We start from the raw sequence: 18981 nt of genomic DNA, 5'->3' as shown, positions 1-18981 counted from the left end.
GCAAGTCCAGAGGAGGGCTAGAAGATGACTGAAGCACTTCTCCTGTGAAGAAAGGCTGAGGGAGCTGGGCTTGTTCAGCTTGGAGGAGATGAAACTCTGGGGAGACCTCATTGTGGCCTTCCAGTACTTGAGGGGAACTTACAAGCAGGAGGGGATCGGCTTTTTATGCAGTCTGATAGTGATAGCACCAGGGGGAATGGCTTTAAACTAAAAGAGAGATTTAGATTAGATGTCAGGGGGAAATTTTTTACTCAGAGGGTAGTAAGGACTGGCAGCTGTGGGTACCCCATCCCTGGAGACACTCAGGGCTGGGCTGGGTTGGACTGGGCCTGGGCCAGCCAGCCCACTGCAGGGGTTGGGGCTGGTGGGCTTTAGGGTCTCTTCCAATCCAAACCGTTCTGTGGTTCTAGGATTCTATGTGGTGTTACAACACTACGACACTTGTTTTTTGTGTGTGTGTGTTGTTTGAGGCTGCATATCTATGAAAATGCCCCTCAGCTGGTCAGCTTGAGGAAGCGTCCCAGTTTTTGATGCATGGTATTTTTTTCTAACTGGTTGTATGAGGCACCCCTGTCACTGAGGTACTGTTATGCCATCAGCTAACACAACCTCTAGGTGGAAAAATCACAATATGAGGAGAATTTTGTTGTAATCACTTTGACCTTAAACAAGATGTGCAATGAGAGGGAAAAAAAAGTAGCCTTTCTGTAGGGCATATTTTGGTTTTGGTTGTGCACGTCTTTCTAACTACTTACCAGTAAAATCCATGTACAGACCATCCCAACATAACCTCTTAAAGTAGCATTACTGAATGATTATCTAATTCAGAGGTAGCCTTGTTGGGAATACGTGTTGAGGCTGAGGGAGCTGGGTTTGTTAAGCCTGGAGAAAAGAAGGCTGCAGGGTGACCTAATTGTATTTTCAGTTTTTCAGTACCTAAAGGGAGCCTACAAACAGGAGGGGAATCAACTCTTTGGAAAGGTAGATAACAGCAGGACAAGGTGAAATGGTTTTAAGTTGAGGGAGGGAAGATTTAGGTTAGATATCAGGGAGAAGTTCTTTACAGAGAGAGTGGTGAGGTGGTGGCACAGGCTGCCCAGACAGGTTGAGGGTGCTCCGTCCCTGGAGGTGTTCAAGGCCAGGTTGGATGGGGCCCTGGGCAGCCTGGTCTAGTATTAAATGTGGAGGTTGGTGGCTCTGCATATGGCAGGGGGGTTGGAGACTCATGATCCTTGAGGTCCCTTTCAACCCTGGCCATTCTGTGGTTCTGTGTTATTTTTTAAAACTTTTAATGTCATCCATGTTTGCACGCCATGGGGAAAGTGAGTGATCGACTTCCAGTAGCCTTCAAGAAAGAAGTATAAGGTTGGATTTTTTTTGGTCCCTCAAAAGAGAGAAACACAATATTTTTCTTCCTTGTACATATACATGTTGCAAGACCCAGTTCTGTTTCCATACCCACAAGTTGCTTGTTGGAGGAACGTGGTCTCCCATGTCATTCCTATTGCTCTGAATTCAGTCACTTCTCGGTGGTGTGTTAGAGGCATTGTAGCCTTTTAGCAAGGATTGCTCAGAGTAGAACAAAATATGAATGGTATCTAAAAACCCCAAACATACAAAAAGTGATACCCTCCAGAGATACCAGATGTCCCTGGTAAATGAATTGCGGGACTTAGTGATTGCTGAAAGCATGTTTAGGCTGTGCTAGGGGACTGCTTGGAGCTTATTCCGCTGCCCAGCCTTTCCTAGCTCTCTGTGGCTGGTCTGTGGCTGATGGCTTCGTTCTGAGAAAGCAAATGTACTCCTCCACTTTCCTGTAAAGGCCTTTCTCTTGTTTGTGTGCTGTCTCCATCACTTTAATTGTAATTAGTTGAAACAGTACTGTGAAAGACACAAGGGGAATATCCCTAATGGTGCAATGTGTTAGAAAATATACTTCTGTATTACAAAGGGCTGTTTGGATGCTCTTCTCCTTGGTGTCTTCTACTGCAATTTGGAAAAAAGATTAAATACATTTTTAATTTCTTTTTTCTTTGGTGACGCTTCTATGTGTTTTTGTGTTGTGTGTGGATTGCTCTGTCAGTTGCAGGAGGCACTGGTGTGTCCCAGGAGCTTTGCTTCAGGAACCAGGCTCTTGTGCAGAGAAGTTGTTGCAAACATGCACTGTAAAAAAATATCTTCAGAGCACCAGAATATCTTATTAACCAATCTGTATTCCTCACTGGGGCTCTGGGAGGCCCAGCAGCTCTGTCAGCTTGCCTTGAGGGGGAAGGATGGGCTGGAGGAGGCAGTTGCTCAGCTTCAGCAGAAATGTGGATTTGTGCATGCTGTGCTAGTGGGTTTTTCTTTTTTCTTTTTTCTTTTCTTTTTTTTTTTTTTAAACAAAGATTTAAAAAAATATCATTGCAGGATGTCATGTTGGTTCTTCTAATGAAATAGGGAAACAAATTTCTGTGGATTCTGTGGAAGTGACTGTGGATTTCTAGGTGGATGTGGACCACTGAAACATGAGCTGTGCCCTTCTCTGCTCTTTATATATCACTGAACTTCTGCTCTTTGGCTTGTGGTTGTATGCACATGGTAGTCTTCCCATGGGCATGTCTCCTGTACAAGTGGTTCATCTAGAGCCAGGGCTTGATTCATAGAAGATACTACTGGTATTAAGAGAGAATAAAAGGTGGCTATGCTTTAGCCTCAGTCTTTGCCTACTGGAAATGGTATTAGATGGTATTAGAGCTTCTAGTGCATTATGGGGTAGTTTTAAACTCCAGAGAAGTCAGGAAAGAATTAATTCTACATAACAATAATAAAATTATATAATACTAGTAGTAATAATAACAATGATGCTTAGCTTTGTGTTTTCTTCAAGGTGAAAATCGTGCCATAGCTCTATAAAAATAAAAAGAATGTAGTATCTCTTTCAGTTTCCTAAATGTAATTTAATTTATTCTTGTAGGTGTAGCATCTATGACAGTGCCTGTGTACATCGCAGAAGTTGCTCCGCCACACTTAAGAGGCAGATTAGTCACCATTAACACCCTTTTCATCACTGGAGGGCAGTTTTTTGCAAGCGTCGTGGATGGACTGTTCAGCTACCTCGTGAAGGATGGATGGAGGTATGTGAGCCTTCAGTGCTAAAAGCAAAACGTGGTTATGGTTTGAGCAAAGCTAGATACATGTGTGAAATAACTTTTAGTGGCTGACAGCTATCGCCACAGAGTTTACATATAAAATGGTAGATCTGCATTCTGAAGTGAAGTTTTAATAACTCTTGCCAAATGATATACATAAAGCTTTCACTCAGTATCACAGAATGTTTTCGTTTTCTGATTTCACTAAACTTTAAAATGGATGAGCAATGCATTGCATATGATGCATATGCATCAACAAGCTTGAACTATCATCATGATGTTTATAAAAGTACCTTTTGCCTTTTGCATTTAGAATAATTACATGCTGATTTTTCAAAAGGCACATTTCCTGTAACTGATACTACATGCACAGAACAGAGGTGTATATTGAATGCATTTAATTTGAGCAGTAGTAATCTAATCAGAACTGAAGTTACAGGTATTGTAGTATAACTTTTAACTATAAACTTTTGATTATATGGAATTTATGAATCTCTTCTACTCTACTTTCTGAATATTTTGCTCTTTCTGTAGACATTGCTAAGAGTTTATGGACTGCACCTACCTTCTTTGTGGTGATGTGTCATTTGAGAGAGTTCAGACGTTTCTGGAGCTCAGCAATTTAGTTGCAGTGCTGATGTGAAAAAATTAACAGAAATGTGTAGGAGGAGTAACTTATACCGCACATTCCAGCTTTTGGAAACTTGTGCTTATTACGTTTGCTTTTTTTATCAAAACTCTTGTGGGAAAAGGGTGTGTGCTGTTGTAGGGTCTTCAATTTCTGTTGCTACAGCCTGGAACCTTTTTGATATTTGAAAATCCTAATATGAAATATTTTCGCTCCCTATCTCCCCCAAAAAGTTTGCAATATAAATATTATTGCATTCACTGACTTTCAATGGAATTGAGTAAGGATAAGTTTTAAGCTAGTAACAATTCATATGGAACATATGTAGAGGTATTTAGAGGCTGATCTTTCTTTAATATGTAAAGAAATATGCATTAAAATAAGAAGTTAATGTTTTAAAGGTGAATCCACAGTTTATTCTATATATGTCTGAAGGTCCAAGAACGTTGAGGATTTTACTTTCTGCTGAAGTGATCGCTTCCTTTGCCTCTTAGGTAAAAAGATGTCACATTCTGACCTTAAGAAAAAAAATGACATCATGCTGATTTTATTTAATACAGTCGATCCTAGCTCTGCTTTTTGCTTTCTAGCCTAAATGGAAATAGCATTTCACATTTTCACATTTTCATGAATCTTTTGATATCCTAGTCATTGCCAAAGCAGCTGCATGCTCCCTCAGGCTGTGCCTCCAGTTATAGAGGACAGAGAAATGACTTCACTGAAAGAAAAATTTAGGGGATTGCTAATCCCTTTCTGCAGTTAATGAAATATGTTCAAATTTTAGAAGAGGTAATGGTATGCAGTAATGCCTGGCTAGGTAAAATAAATGGAAGTATTTGACAACCAATACAGATTATCCAGTAGCTACATTATTAATTTAAATTGACTATTAGCCTAAGTAATTTGCTAATGTAAAAGCTCCTTATGCATGGGGCTGGGTGGTGAGGAATGGACAGCAAAGGTATTTATTTAGAAATGGAGCTCTGAGTCACCATTAGTGTTTCAGGTGTTTGTGCACTTTCTTTTTAGGCAGATATTTTGATTTCAGTTTACTTTAGAGGTTAGAGATTCTGCTGGGAAAAGCATTTGTGGATATAAATATGTTTGGGTTTTTTGGTTCTTTCATTTTTTTGCTGTTGTTTTCTTTTTGCGTCAGTGGGCTGATGCTTACAAGCTAAGGATGTGTTTGTAATCTGTACGTAAATACTACCATATAGGAAGAAAAATATTGCTAATAAAATATCCAACAAGCCTTGATCTTATTTGAGCTGTATTTTTGTGTAATTGTTCAGATAAATACAAATCATGAGCCAGCAATGCGCCCTCGCAGCCCAGAAAGCCAACTGTATCCTGGGCTGCATAAAAAGCAGCATGGCCAGCAGGGTGAGGGAGGTGATTCTGCCCCTCTGACCACAATGATCATCCAGTTTCAACCCCCTGCTATGTGCAGGTCGCCAACCACCAGACCAGGCTGCCCAGAGCCACATCCAGCCTGGCCTTGAACGCCTCCAGGGATGGGGCATCCACAACCTCCTTGGGCAACCTGTTCCAGTGCGTCACCACCCTCTGTGAAAAACTTCCTCCTAATATCTAACCTAAATCTCCCCTGTCTCAGTTTAAGACCGTTTCCCCTTGTCCTGTCACTGTCCACCGTAGCAAACAGTCATTAACACAATGTGTGAGTATAACGCAATGTGTGTAAAAGATCCTTTGAACCATATTTTACTCCCTTACAGTCTATCTGGCCAGTGATGCCAATGAAGACCATAGTCCTTCTCATTGTGATGCTCCTCAGTCTTGTTGTTCTGTACTGGTTTCTTCCACGTGTGTGTCTGTCCATGGCTGTTCAATGCCATCACATGGCCTGATCAAATTCTTGATCAAGCATTGGAACTGGCTGCTCAGGGAAGCAGTGAACTCGCCGTCCCTGGAGGCTTTCAAAAAAAGGATAGATGTGGCGGTACTCAGGGATGTGGGTTAGTAAGCACGGTGGTGAGGGGCTGATGGCTGGATTAAGTCATCTTAGTGGTCTTTTCTAACCTGAATGATTCTATGACTCTGGATTTTCATGAAAAAAAGACATAGTTGCGTACAAGACCAGTGCAACAGAGAAGGAAACGTTACGACTTTCAAATCAGTAAAAATAAATCGTGGAAAACTAAGAACAGATCTGCACTTTCTGAATCATAGAAAAATTCCACTGAAAGGTAATCCGGGGTGTTGAGGCTAACGTACAGCTCCTCAAGCTGGGTTTGCATCTTAAGGTAAAGCAGGCTGAATTTATTTATTCAGGCCTTTGTCCAGCTGACTTCTGAAAATCTTGTTAGGTAGTCATTTCCACTTCTCAGATGTGCTGGGCAGAAATAGGCTATGCTAATGCTGAGGTATCCAAGGAAGTGCTGGAGTGGTGGGTTTGGAATTGCATACTTCTCTATCCTCAGCTCGCTGGCTGCAACCTGAGACTGAGCAGAACAGAATACAGATGGGCCCTCCCTTGGAAAGAGTGTCCAGCATGCACCTGGGGAGAGTTCAGAGATGTTTGCTCCTGAATCTCTGCGTATAAGAAGGAGAATTACAGCAATTATTGTAGCTCTCAGTGATCAAGTGACTGTGTACTAGAAAGAAAAAAAAAAAAACAGGAACTTTAATTCTGTTTATTCTTGGAAATGCTGGATATTAAATTAAAAATAAGCAAAAGAAAACAAATGTTGAATCTGACAAGTTAGTTTTATACAACACTACTCATTCATTTTAATGGTGTTGCAGCAGTATGTCTCAAGGAGAAGTGTTATCACTGATGTATTAAATTTTCTGCTGGATTTTTTCAGGTCTGCTAGACATCTGACTTCAAAAGCAAAATTTTATTCTCTGTATAGGAAAGAACTGTATTAGATTTCAGAAAGCTGGCTCACAGCACGTAATGTCCAAAATTGCCTGCTTTTACTAAATTGGTTCTATCAAAATTGCTTGGTCTGAAAATTGCAAGAGCTCATGAACTTAGAGTGGACGTATGCCCCTAAGTGAATATTTTCCTTCTGGCCTGCTCCTTGTACTCTGCTTTGACCAGAAACATGGCAGTTGGAAACTGCCCTTAGTGACCAAACACTTTCTTTTCTATCTCCTCTGTGATAAACAACCCAACAGTGTTCAGTGGTAGATTAACAGCCTAGATCTTGCTTTTTCTCTTTTTTTTTTTTTTTTTTTTTTTTTTTTTTCTCCTCCTAAAATAATTGCAGGTATGCAGCTGCTCAGTTCTGGAAATTCTGCTGCATTTAAGGGGTGGAAGGGTTTTGGAGGAGTAGACTTGGGTCATATGAGTATCAAGGACTAAATCTGTATACTTAGATGTGCTAAAAGAATCCTTTTGCTTGCAGTTTGTCAGTGCTTTTAATTTCTATGTCTTTGGGCTACTCTTCATTTGAAATAGAAGAGGCTCTCTAAATACCACACTAATCACAGATATTGAATATACTATTTGTTGAGCTTCAGCAGTGTATATATTGATGTGATTCTGTATGCAGCTTCCAAAATACTGTTTGTGGAGAAGGAGGAGCATAGGAAGAAATGAGGACACAGATGAATGAGACCATTAGTGAATGAGGAACGAGAACATTAGTGACACTTGTTAGATATGCTGGCTAAAGTCTGCTCAGCAATTAATCCTTCCACAATGTTTGCGTTTTGAATTTATTTTCTTCCTGCTTTCCTTTTTTTTTTTTTTCGACTAAAGATGAGCTATACCATTCTGAAAATGAGAGGCTTGTTTGCAATTTTATTTCTAGACCAAGATGTAATTATATAACCTTTGGACAATATTGCCAGTTTAAGGAGGAACTTGAGAGCTCAGCTAGGGGATGGGAGGACTGGCCTGCATGCACCTTGTCCAGGGGTGGCCAACTTCTTTCCTTCACCTTTTGTATGTTGTATTTTTTTTCCGTTCTTCATTTTTCTGCCCTGTTGATTGTGAGTCTTTTTCCATTTTCACTGGAAATGCATTTGGACTTGTCAAATACTTGTGGTTTGTTGCCCTGAAATGAGGTTTCTATTAACAATCTTGCTCTCTTTCATACTCTATTAGCAATCTCATTGCATAGCCAACTTTATAAAAACATCCATGCGAGAGAATTCAGAACCATCAGTGAGAAAGAGTGCACAGTGAGAGAGGCTAGAGGAAAGATTTGCTCATCTCCCTACTTTCCTGACTTCAAGGTGTGAACCTATTTATGAGCACAGAGTACCCTGATATTCAGGGTGAAGACTTTTCTGGAGGTGGTGGAACGGTTATAACCACTGATGTGAAGCCTATGTTGTTTGCAGTGATGTATGGATGATGCCAACATCATCTAAAGTCTTTAACAGAAGCCAAAATAATCTTTCAAGCACAAACGATTTATCAGATGTAGGGAAAAAAGTCAGATTTAAAAAGCAGAATAACATTATGTTCTATTCTGTAATTCTTGTTTTTAGTGTTTTATTGAATAATGTGGAGTGTGAGAATCAGAACCACCTATGGCAGATGGTGATATGCTTATCTTCCACGGCCTTTGGCCTCACTTCATTTGGAGCAAGTCCTGTTGTGTGTGAGTGCTGGACAGGTGGCAATGCTGGCTGCTGGAGGGGCAGCTCTCCTGCAGCAGTAATCCTGGCATTAATGCTGTGTACAGTGAAATCCCTCTGTGCACTTAAAATGCTGTTTTGATTTAAAACAACGCTGCATCTGGCTGAACATTTAAGAGCAGACTATCTGAAAGATCTAGTGTAAATGGATGCAGTGCTGATTAAATGAACTTTTTCCAGTGTTTCTTTCTACAGTCAGAAACAGCCATTTCCTTATACAAGAGGTTTATTCCCTGGCCACGTGTGACTGCGTACATGTACTTGCTGACCAAATTAAGCAATTATGGTTGGCTGCTTTTGGTTTATCTTTTTTATTATGTCTGTAAAACAATGAGCAGGATTTCAGCCTCATCGTTGTCATCAGCAGTACCCATCTGTTCTGTACACCTTTGCTTTTTTTTTCCTGTTAATTCTTTTCTTATATCTTCACAGTAGGGGTATCAGTTTCCAAACCACTGGAATGTTTCAGAGTGTTCACTGAGTCTGAGTTAGTGTCCTCTCGATGAGCAACTGTTGAGTCAGTGACAGCAGAATATTCAGAGCATCCTGAGGTATACTGGAATAGAAAGCAAAGGTCTTTTTTCTATGGTACTTCCAGAGTAGGGTTCTTGCCTGATTAATTTCTGGCAATAATGAATACAAAGGAACAAGGTTTGGTTTGTAAATTACAGCCTCGGTTGCTGTGTGTCTTCTCACAGCACGCTCTTGTAGGCAAATACAAGAAATTTGTTTATTTCTTTATTTCCAGGTACATGTTGGGGCTGTCAGCTGTGCCAGCAGTTATACAGTTTTTTGGTTTCCTGTTTCTCCCTGAAAGCCCCCGCTGGCTGATTCAGAAAGGCCAGACTCAGAGAGCAAGGAGGATTCTGTCTCAGATGCGTGGCAACCAGGCAATCGATGAGGAGTATGACAGTATCAAAAACAACATTGAAGAAGAAGAAAAAGAAGTTGGAGCAGGTATGCTGTGAATGCTTGTTGGCATCTCTGTCAATCATTGAAGAGATGAAATGAGAAGAAATTTTCACGTCATAGCCTATGGGAGCCTGATGATTTGCTGTTCTTGGTAGTTTTGCTGTTTAATATACTTCATGTACTGGTAATTTCAGAGTTGAATAGATGTTTCTGTGATACTACAGTTTTAAATTTAATTCTGGTTTCTTCAATGAGGAAGAAGTAAAGTTCTGTAAGAATACAAGTTATGCAAGCTAGAGTTACATAAGAATTGCTAAAAAAATTGCCCATTTTAAGAATGCACATCTTGAAGAGTGGAAATAAAATAGTTTGGTTTCTCTCTTCAAAGAAAAAGATCTAACAACCATTAAGGTCAGAAGGCATTTTGCATGCATGCGTTATCCAGAGTCTATATTGTGGCTGATCATAATTCCAGCTAAGCAGTTTTGGAAAGATTTACAAAATAATTTTTCAGTAAGGGCAGTTTCTGAAGCCTTCTTAGTCTGCCCAAGAGAATGCAGCATCTTAATCAAATACTTTATTCTGTTTTTGTACCCTTGTTCTATAATTTCTCAAAACTTTGTGTTTACATAGGCAGGTATTATAAAGCAAGATTACCATTCCATTGACTATCTTTTTGTCTACTAAATAATTTTTCTTAGATTTGTGCTGAAGTAGAATAGGACTCTTAATTAAGTCTCTAAAGTGAGATTCACCTTAGTTCTTGCTTCTTTAAATGTAGTTTGTGTGGTACTATAACTTCTCACAGGATGTGGGAAGAAAAATGCAATTTATTTTACAGCTGTACATACTGAGATCCAATGTCTGATAGTATCCAATCTCATTGCCTCCTTGAGCTTGAAGCTTGAAGCTTACAATAGAAGACTGGGTATCTTGAAGTTACTGCATTCAAAACGTTCAAATGTTCATCACTGATTTGTAGTAGGGCTGGATTTGTTTCTTCCATTATTTTTTCAGGCTTTTGAACACTTTTTTTTTTTTTTTTCTTTAGCAGTGGAAAGAAAAGTTATTTGAGTTGATCTGACAAAAAGCTGAAGTGGGCATTTTTAGAACAGCTTGGATTTTGAGTCTTGTACCAAGGTTCTCAATCCTAATTAGTCATTGGACTGTTTGATTCCATGGAGAGCCACTTAATGTCTGGTATTAATGTTTATCTGCTTTGTAGAAATGAAAGAAGCAGGTGTTTGGCTGGTTTGGTTCCCTATTTTCAGTCATTGGGCTGTACAGCACAACCTTGTTTCTCTCCTTTAAATCATTTTTATGCTGCCGCTTTGCAGTTTATAAATTTGTTGTAGTAAGATTGTGGTAGGACTGACTCCAACCTGGTCCTTTTTGCAGCTGTATCTTAGACTGGCAGACCAGTTACAGAGCTTCCTGAGTTTCTTGACTTTTTTTTATTTATTTATTTTTTTCCCAAAGAAAAAATAATTGTCTTGCTGGAGTTTAGTCAAGCATGTTCCCATAGAAAAGCATGCTTACATGGAAACTGGCATTTTCCTCTTGGATAATCAACAGCTTCAGAGCTGCCACCAAATGGCACAGTGAGGGTAGTTCTGAATACCTGCTTACCCACTTGTTGTAAATACTTACAAACAGGCATTACATACCCATGGTCACTTTCGAGTTTGATTGCAACTTAGCTGTAATTGCTCTTATCCCATTTAACTCGGACTCCTGGTTGTTCTAAAAACATTTGTTGTGTGTCAGCATCAAAATGTGCTTATTTTGTTACTTTTCTGGGACTTATAGGTGGTTCTTCAAAGTAATGTTGAAATATAATTATCTTCATTTCTTGAGGAGTTGTCTAGATATTCAGAATTGAATGTGGAATGCATGGTACGAGAGCCAACTTCCTGTTCGTATGTGGAATTCAACCAAAGACAACTTTGCAAATCAAAAATCATCCCGCTTACTTTTAGGTAATTGTGCCATTTCCTTTTTTGGCATTTCCTTTCTTGAAAAAGAACAGGTGTTCTTCTTCAATAACTGATACATAAACATCTTTGCCAGTTCTTCAGGGCCTCATTTTCTAAGTGAGAATAAACTTATATCTGACTCTACAAGGGAGTAACAGGGTGCAGCTGGAACATATTCTCCTAGTCCCACACTAAAATCTGCCTTTTGTAACTGTTTCATCAGCTATTCTTGTCACTGAACTAATGAATCACAGGAGAACTTCATCTGTGTTACTTCAACTGCTTTTAAAAGGGTTTAATATTAACGTCTATCATAAAACCAGAGAGGTTCATTGCAGATTCCATATGGTCATCAAGCAGCTTCTATCTTGAAAGCAATAAAAATGCCTTGAGCAGCAACTTCTGTTTCAGAAGTCTCTTGTACTCGTGTGGGATACCTGTTGGGTGAATGATTCACAGCTCTTTATCCTTTCCAATACATTCAACCAGATCACCACAGCTGAGATTTAGCATCTTCAGATTGTGACAAACACTTCCCTCTTTAGTGATTATACAGCTGACAATTTTCTAGCAGCAGTGAATACGACTTTTGCATGCTCTGTTCTGTACCCCTAAAGCAACCTGTGGTGTTGTAAAATCCATGACTGTTTTCTGCACCACAGCTCATGTTTTGAGAACAGAGGAGGAAGGCACTGCATTTGCAGTAATGTCACAAAACCAATTAGGTCAAGTCCAGCTCAACAGCATCTCTTAACATCATCGTCTCAGATGACAGGGTTGTAGTGCAAAGAGATCTGGTGATAGGAGTATCCAGGGCAGGAGTGTTACAGGGGGAGACCTTAGAAAGGAGAGAGCTCCCTGAGATTGGGGGAAAACAGTAATTTTTAAGTGGTATGTGCTATTCCCCTTTAAACAGGCTCTAGATTTTGCAAATTCCCCACTGCTTGGCTCATGAAGTCCTAAGGAGAGGGAAGAGGGTGGAAAACAGGTAGGAGCAGTTAGATCAAAGCATCAATGGCAGGGTTGACTCTTGGCCTCCCGTTAGCTAAACGTTGCTGCTGAGGTTCTGTGCTGCATGTTAGTGAAGAACTGGCAATCTGATCGTAGCGTTGCATGTAAGCACTGCTACAGTGACTTAAATATACAGGTACAGATGAAGAACCTGTGCTGCTAAGTGAATTAGAGTGGGATTTGTAATCTTCTTGAGCAGGCATTTTAGAGTGAATTTACAGTAACAGAAGAGCTACATACCTTTGTGAAAGTTTTATGGACTGCCACTGTAGTGGTAAATTCAAACCAGAAAGAAATTATGCTGCTGTTCAATAGGGAAGTTGGGGATTGATAGTTAATTTCCTAAATATTTAACAGATCTCCAGTATTCAAAGAAAAACATATGAAAGTGTGTTTTTTTTAAAATTTCGGATGAAAGTACCTACAAGTTGCGTGGCTTTCCCACATGCTCCTCTTGTACCAGTATTGAGCTATGGCATACCAGGATACCCCACATTACACACAAAATTAGTGGTGGTGAATGTTGTACTAACACAATGTCTGACAAAATAAATATAATTTGTATTAAGATTAGACATTTATGTCTGCGTAAATAAAGTACGTATAGGCATGGATTGTAATTATACCAGGAGAGCAGTGTAATCTCCCCCAGTCCCATTTATTCCATGTTTTTCTGACCTCTGAGTTACTTTTGAGACTCTTGAACCTCTACACTATGACCTGGGATAGACATTTTATAGTATGCTTCTGTGCACATATATGTGTCAATTTCTGATCATGTTTTTATTTGCACGTTATGCTTTGTAATTCTGGCCATGTAAAAAGTGTACTTGGCTTAGCAGTGCGTGGAACCACAATGCTTCTGTTGAAGTACACTGAGTGATATAGAAAATGAGTAATTGCACTGTAGGATAATTAAACCGACCTTTTTGTGCCTGTACCAGAGTGTTTTGTAATGGCTGTTGCTTCTGGTTGAGGTATTTTCTTGTATTTCCAGTAATTCTTTGTTAAAAAAAGAAATAGTTAGACTAAGGGTTTTCTTTGAGAACAACCTATCCATACTATTCTTTAAATCCTGTAAGCTTCACTCACTTTCAGCTTCACTCTCTTTCTTTTTTTGCTGAATTTACCATCTGATCTGTGAGTCAGTCTACTCTTTCAGGTTTTGTATTTCCCTGCAGGAGATGAATGTGTTATGATTTAAAAGAAAGATCACCTCATTACCATTAGTTTTCAGCTTATAACTTTACCAATTAACTCTCAGTTAAAATAGGATGTTGTGAGGGAAGGTAGCCTTCCCGGCTACAGTATATTTATATTTCTTGCAACTTTTCTGCTTAAGGAACATTTTAACTTGTCAGTATTTCTGCCTATGGCTTTGGCTGCAGCTATTTGACATACATCTCCCTAGGGAGATGCTGGAAGCTTTCCATACTTTCATTATTAATCATAAACTACCCCTGCTTCTGGGAGTCCTTCTTATCCCATGCAATTGCCTGACATGCCTGGAATTCAAAAAGATACAGACATGCTTATTATTGGACATCAGCTAGAATCTTATTTAATGCAAGTTGGTAGTACTGTTATGCTGCAGAAGGGCTGTGCAAAGCTCTGAACCATTTCAGTTGTAGGCGCTTAATCCGTGTTTAGAATGAATCCCTCTGTCATGAGATTGAGTGGCTGCTGCTACCTGTAACCCAGAAACTGAGTTAAAGCCTTTCTTTCTTTTAAAAGAGATGCACTAAAGATTTGTCCAAGAAAACCCCAAAGTCCACGTGATTGCAAGCTTGAAATTCTTATTTGTGACAATACCAATGTGAGGGACTTTGCAAAACCAAGTCAGTTTTGCTTTTGGTTTTGTGAGAGAGTACAGCCAACACATGAGGTATCTGGAGAAATGTCACTGTTCCATTCACATATTGTAACTATTTGAGCTGTAGAATTATTTCCTGTCTCTTAAGAACAAAAATTCTTCCTGTGCAGTGACATATCTTCACTGGAATTTATTTTGAATTGAAGCCATGAAAAAAGAACACCTCTGGTTAATTTAAAATTTATACAATGCAATCAAATATAACATAGAGGCACTTTGATTTTGAGAAAGTACGCTAACTCGATTCAGTGTATGATCAGATAATTTATCACAGAAGGGTTGAGGTTGGAAGGAGTGTTTCAATTTGTGTCCGTTGCCTCTCATCCCATTGCTGGGCACCACTGAGAAGAATCTGGACCCATCCTCATGTCATCCTCCCTTGAGGTTCTTAATCACATCAGTCAGATCCCACCACAGCCTCCTCCAGGCTGGACAGGCCCAGCTCCCTCAGCCTTTCATCATTCGAGAGGTACTGCAGTCCCTTTGTTGTTTAGTAGCCCTTCACTGGGCTCACTCCAGGAGCTCTGTGTCTCCTGTGCTGGGAGCCTAGATCTGGACACAGCTCTCCAGGTGAGACCTCACCAGGTATGAGTAGAGGGGCAGGGTTACTTACCTGCCTGGGCCTGCTGGCAGTGCTATTCCTAATGCAGCTCAGGGTTCCATTGGCATTTTAAGCCACAATGGCACACTGCTAGCTTGTGGTCTATCTGTTGTTTACCAGGACATCCTGGTTCTTCTTCACAGAACAACTATCCAGTAGGTCAGTCCCCAGCCTGTGCTGGTGCACGGGGATATTCTTCTGGCTGCAGCCTTCTGCAAACTGAGCAAGCAGTAGTGAAAGTATGAATTGCTATACTAAACAATTGATAGAGACAGATAAAAAGTGTTCTTGATTCTCTTTTTTATCCTTAAAGCTTTTTAAAGGCTAACATGAGCTTTGAAAAATAGTCTGTAAAAAAAATATATGAATTTTTTCTATCTTATCAAAAAATAAAACTACTGTAAGTTCAAAATAATCTCTCATTACATTAGAGCAGCCTGCAGGCTGCAGATGTAGCCAGGAGTATGTGAATGTGTGTGTACTTTAGGGCCCTGGGGTTACAGTTTGTACCCGGCAGGATGTTGGGAGCTGGTCTTCCTTCAGCAGCTCATGACCAAAACCAATCCCTTCATCTTTCACGTTAGTTTCCAACACGCCTACATAAATTGAATGTTCATCTGGAAATGGGGATTAGCTGCCTCTGAAGAAGAGCTACTTTAGAGTAGACTGCATCAGGTGAACGTTGTGAGCCAAATTCTTCTTTACCTAAGGTCTGGACAGATTTTGTATAGGGTAGTCCCAAAGGGCAGAAAAAAGTGAAACTTCATAAAAAGCATAGGGAATCATTATGAGGCAGTAGGGTGCTTGTGTAGGAGCTGCTGTTCTGTTTTTTTTTAACTTGTTTCAGATTCACTCTAAAGTTTATGTAAAAACTTCAGAGTGGAACTACTTCCCATGGGCAGTGTTGTTAGCTTTGTCTCAGTCTGATGCCTGTAGAAAATTAGAGCTAGAAGTATGGAAAATAAAATAAACCTTTGTTTTTGTCTCTATTAATTGAAAAATAAATTCACACATAGTAATTTTGTTGTAAATCAAATGACATTCACAGATCAAAGGTGAATTTGCTGACGTTTCAGTGGTGTTCACTGCTGCTAATAGGGTATCTGTGGATGCTGCTTCAAATCCAAATGCATCACTGGGCACTCTGCTCCTCTCTAGGATTTGTTTAGGAACGTGTTCCAATTTAGGATCAAGTATATTGTTGAGGAACAGAAACAGAGTTGTTATGAACTGGAATTTCAGAAGAAGTGGTAGTTAGTGACATATTTTGACCGATTATTAAAAATATGCTTTAAAATAGAAAAAAATTCAATCAGCATTTGTATGTCCCAGCTGGTTGAGGTGAAAAATACAAATATCAGGATGCGCTTACTAAGCTTTACTTTAACAAACTGCATGGAAAGGTTCCTGAAGGGAGTGGACTTCAGAGAGTTTGGGGGAAAAAGACTTTAATCAGCAAAAAAAAAAAAAAAAAAAAAAAAAAAAAAAAAAAAAAAAAAAAAAAAGGATGTGTACAGTGTGAGGGATAGTGAAGGAACAAAGCAATCAGCAAAGAGTAGAGGTAGAGGAGAAAGAAGGAAAAGAGGTGGTCGTTCTTTTGTTGCTGTAGGGAAAACCTATCCTGAAGAGTGATAAGGCAGATTACTTAGTACTGAAGTGTGAGAAAAGCTAAATGGTGGGAGACACCTATATAAACATCTGTAATTGATGCAGGTTGGGTTTTTTAGCCTGAGGAAGTGAGATGTGCCAGAGGGAAGAGAAGCCTGTAGGTGGTAAAAGGCTGATAGTGATGGGGTAGCATGAATGAACAGAGTCGTGTGCTTAAAGGAAAGCTATGCCTTGTAGCTGGAGGTGCTTGGCCATACCCCAGCCTTGCCAGCGGTGACCTTCTGATAACCTCGCCTTCCTCCTTGGCCTGTGTGGAGAATAACCAACAGATGGGTGCTGGAACTGGTGTGCCCAGAGAGCAGCCTCAGCTCCAGGCTATGGGAGCTGAGTGTGGGGAGCCACCAGGCTGGAGGTGTTCCTGGTGTGCTCCTCTGAGAGATGGGCACATGCTGCATTAACAGCAGAATGCAAGAGCTTGGTTTATTTAAGAAACAAAAGCATAAAAAAAATTCTTCACTGTTTCCCTGCTGGACCTGGCATCTGGACTGAATGTGGAATTGTAAGCAGGATGCTCCCACTTGATTTGCTTGTATTCATGCAGTGGGGATTCAGACAAAATATACAGTGTGGTGTGAAAATATTAATGGACATGGAGGAAAACTTTCTTTTTAAGCTGCTAAGGAGTAATTATCACACTTACTAAGCTGATTTATTTACCTGCTAGAGCAGTTATTTATCTGGTAGTTAAGAAAAAATTTTCTTCCGTTATTGTTAATTCTCTTTGGTGGTTAAAAATTTTTATGAGGGGTGAACAAATTCAAGATCGTTTTTCATTCATATTCTTAATTTTTGGTCCACAAAAATTTGGAACTCTGCTTTCTTTTTTGGTAATGATACCTTGAGCTGTGGTAATGCTCATTAGCTGCGCAGCGTTGTGCTTGACTCCATTCAGAAACAAGATACTGAGAAGGAGCTTCTGCCCATACTATTTCAGTCCCGAATAGGAAAGGTTAGCACCACCGTTTCCTTTTGTCGTCTGAATAAACGAGTCCATGGGCTCACTCTTGTCACGTGCCATTTCTGGAAGCAAGTACTTTCTGGGAAGTTTATTGTGCTATCAGAGCCTTTTGTAATCCAGTGTATGACTGATCTCCTGGAAAATGCTGGTGTAGGTGAGGGATTTTATACAGCTGAAGTGTGTGTAACTACTGCTGTGTAATAATCCACAATGAATAATTATCCAATTAATTTAGACTTTCTTTTTGCTTGTCAGTCGTCTGTGGGGAAACTACAGTTTCCTTCGATGTATTTGTTTGGGAAGCATTAAAGATTTTTTCTGTGTGAAACTGTATGTAATGCTGTGAATACTTAAAATTTTTAGTCTAAGTTCTTAAAAATGTGTCTTTCTTAGGTATTAAACAATATCTCAGTCATGTTTTGGAAATAGCAATACATATAAAGCTCTAAATCACTGATGCCAACCTAAATTTTTTAACAAGACTCAGTAAGATTGTGAGTTCTTCTCCCTCCCGTTTTCAGGTTTTTGTTTTGCTAAAAAACGAAACCAAACACAATTATTTCAGGAAATTTCATGCTCTGGTGTAAAGTGCAAGAATCCAAATAGTCACCAAAAGTCTTTCGTCACTTTGTAATTCTTTCTTTCCCAGCATATTGCTATTCTGGTAAATGGATCTCTCCCTCATTCCTCTGAGGAAAGGGGCATTGCACTGCTCCAGAAGTCGTTGATCTGTGTGTTTTCTTTCCCCTGAACAGTCAGACAGAAATTCCGCATCTCTGTGTATGTCTGTTTTGAACGTTTTTTATCCCAATTCTGGATGTACTTCAGTATTTCTATTTTTGTTGAATAAGAAATAATGTTTTCAAAAACAGTATTGTTCAGTGTCTAAGGACACTCAAATATTTACCAAAAATCAGACAGTAGATATTTTTATCTAGTCAAAGTAAGTTCTCTAACACTGCAGCTGTAGTGATTTACAAATGAAGAAATGATTTTTTTCCCAATATTGAGGATTCTTTTATTTACAGAATCTCTGAATGTCTTAGAAAAGTATCTCCTTTTCCCTGCTATGCTTAGTGTTCATTGATTCCTCCTTATATTAGGCTCATATTTAACATCATCAAACCTAGCACCTAGAACACCATCAAACCTAGAAAAATTATTTTTCCCCTCTCCTGCTGTAGTTCTTGTAGAATTACAAAGAGAATGCTAACAGTTTGAGCTGCTGAATTTCTTGTAATTACCTAGCTGTGTTTAAATGGACATGCTGCATGTTAATTCTGCCTTTTGGTTATGCAGTGGCAGTTAGCACTGCAGGTTATGAAGCAGGCATCTTGCTGTAAAGCAGGAGAGCCTCAACCTGCCGGCAGCACTACCAGTTTTCATGGGGCATGATGCTGATGGCTGGAATGATGTCTTTGGCCCCATGGGAACTGGACTGGGAGGGCTGCCTGTACCTCTGCTCAGACACCTTGTGGGGCAACACTGTAGGGTAGAAAGAAGATTGTAGGTCTTTGTTTTGATACCTAAACCACATTAATACATATTTTCTGAGTGCTGAATACCTTTCATTTCTGACTGCATTCTTCATGACAATAGTGGCTAT

At 39.6% G+C, this 18981-nt stretch overlaps 1 protein-coding gene across 1 annotated transcript in view; it reads left to right on the top strand.

The window, feature by feature from the left end:
• The window catches only part of SLC2A13 (solute carrier family 2 member 13), a gene marked incomplete at both ends in the record, with an annotated part of 133652 nt that overhangs the window by 25533 nt on the left and 89138 nt on the right, over window positions 1–18981 (top strand). Inside the window, 2 exons of the mRNA XM_079544480.1 lie at window positions 2957–3116; window positions 9125–9333. Coding sequence (XP_079400606.1) covers window positions 2957–3116; window positions 9125–9333 — 369 coding nt within the window. The remainder of the gene's footprint in view (window positions 1–2956; window positions 3117–9124; window positions 9334–18981) is intronic.

The sequence above is a fragment of the Tetrao urogallus genome (genome assembly GCF_951394365.1).
Source record: "Tetrao urogallus genome assembly, chromosome: 1".
Lineage (NCBI taxonomy): Eukaryota > Metazoa > Chordata > Aves > Galliformes > Phasianidae > Tetrao > Tetrao urogallus.
Note: the sequence above shows the minus strand (reverse complement) of the source record. Positions and strands in the feature narration are given on the sequence as shown.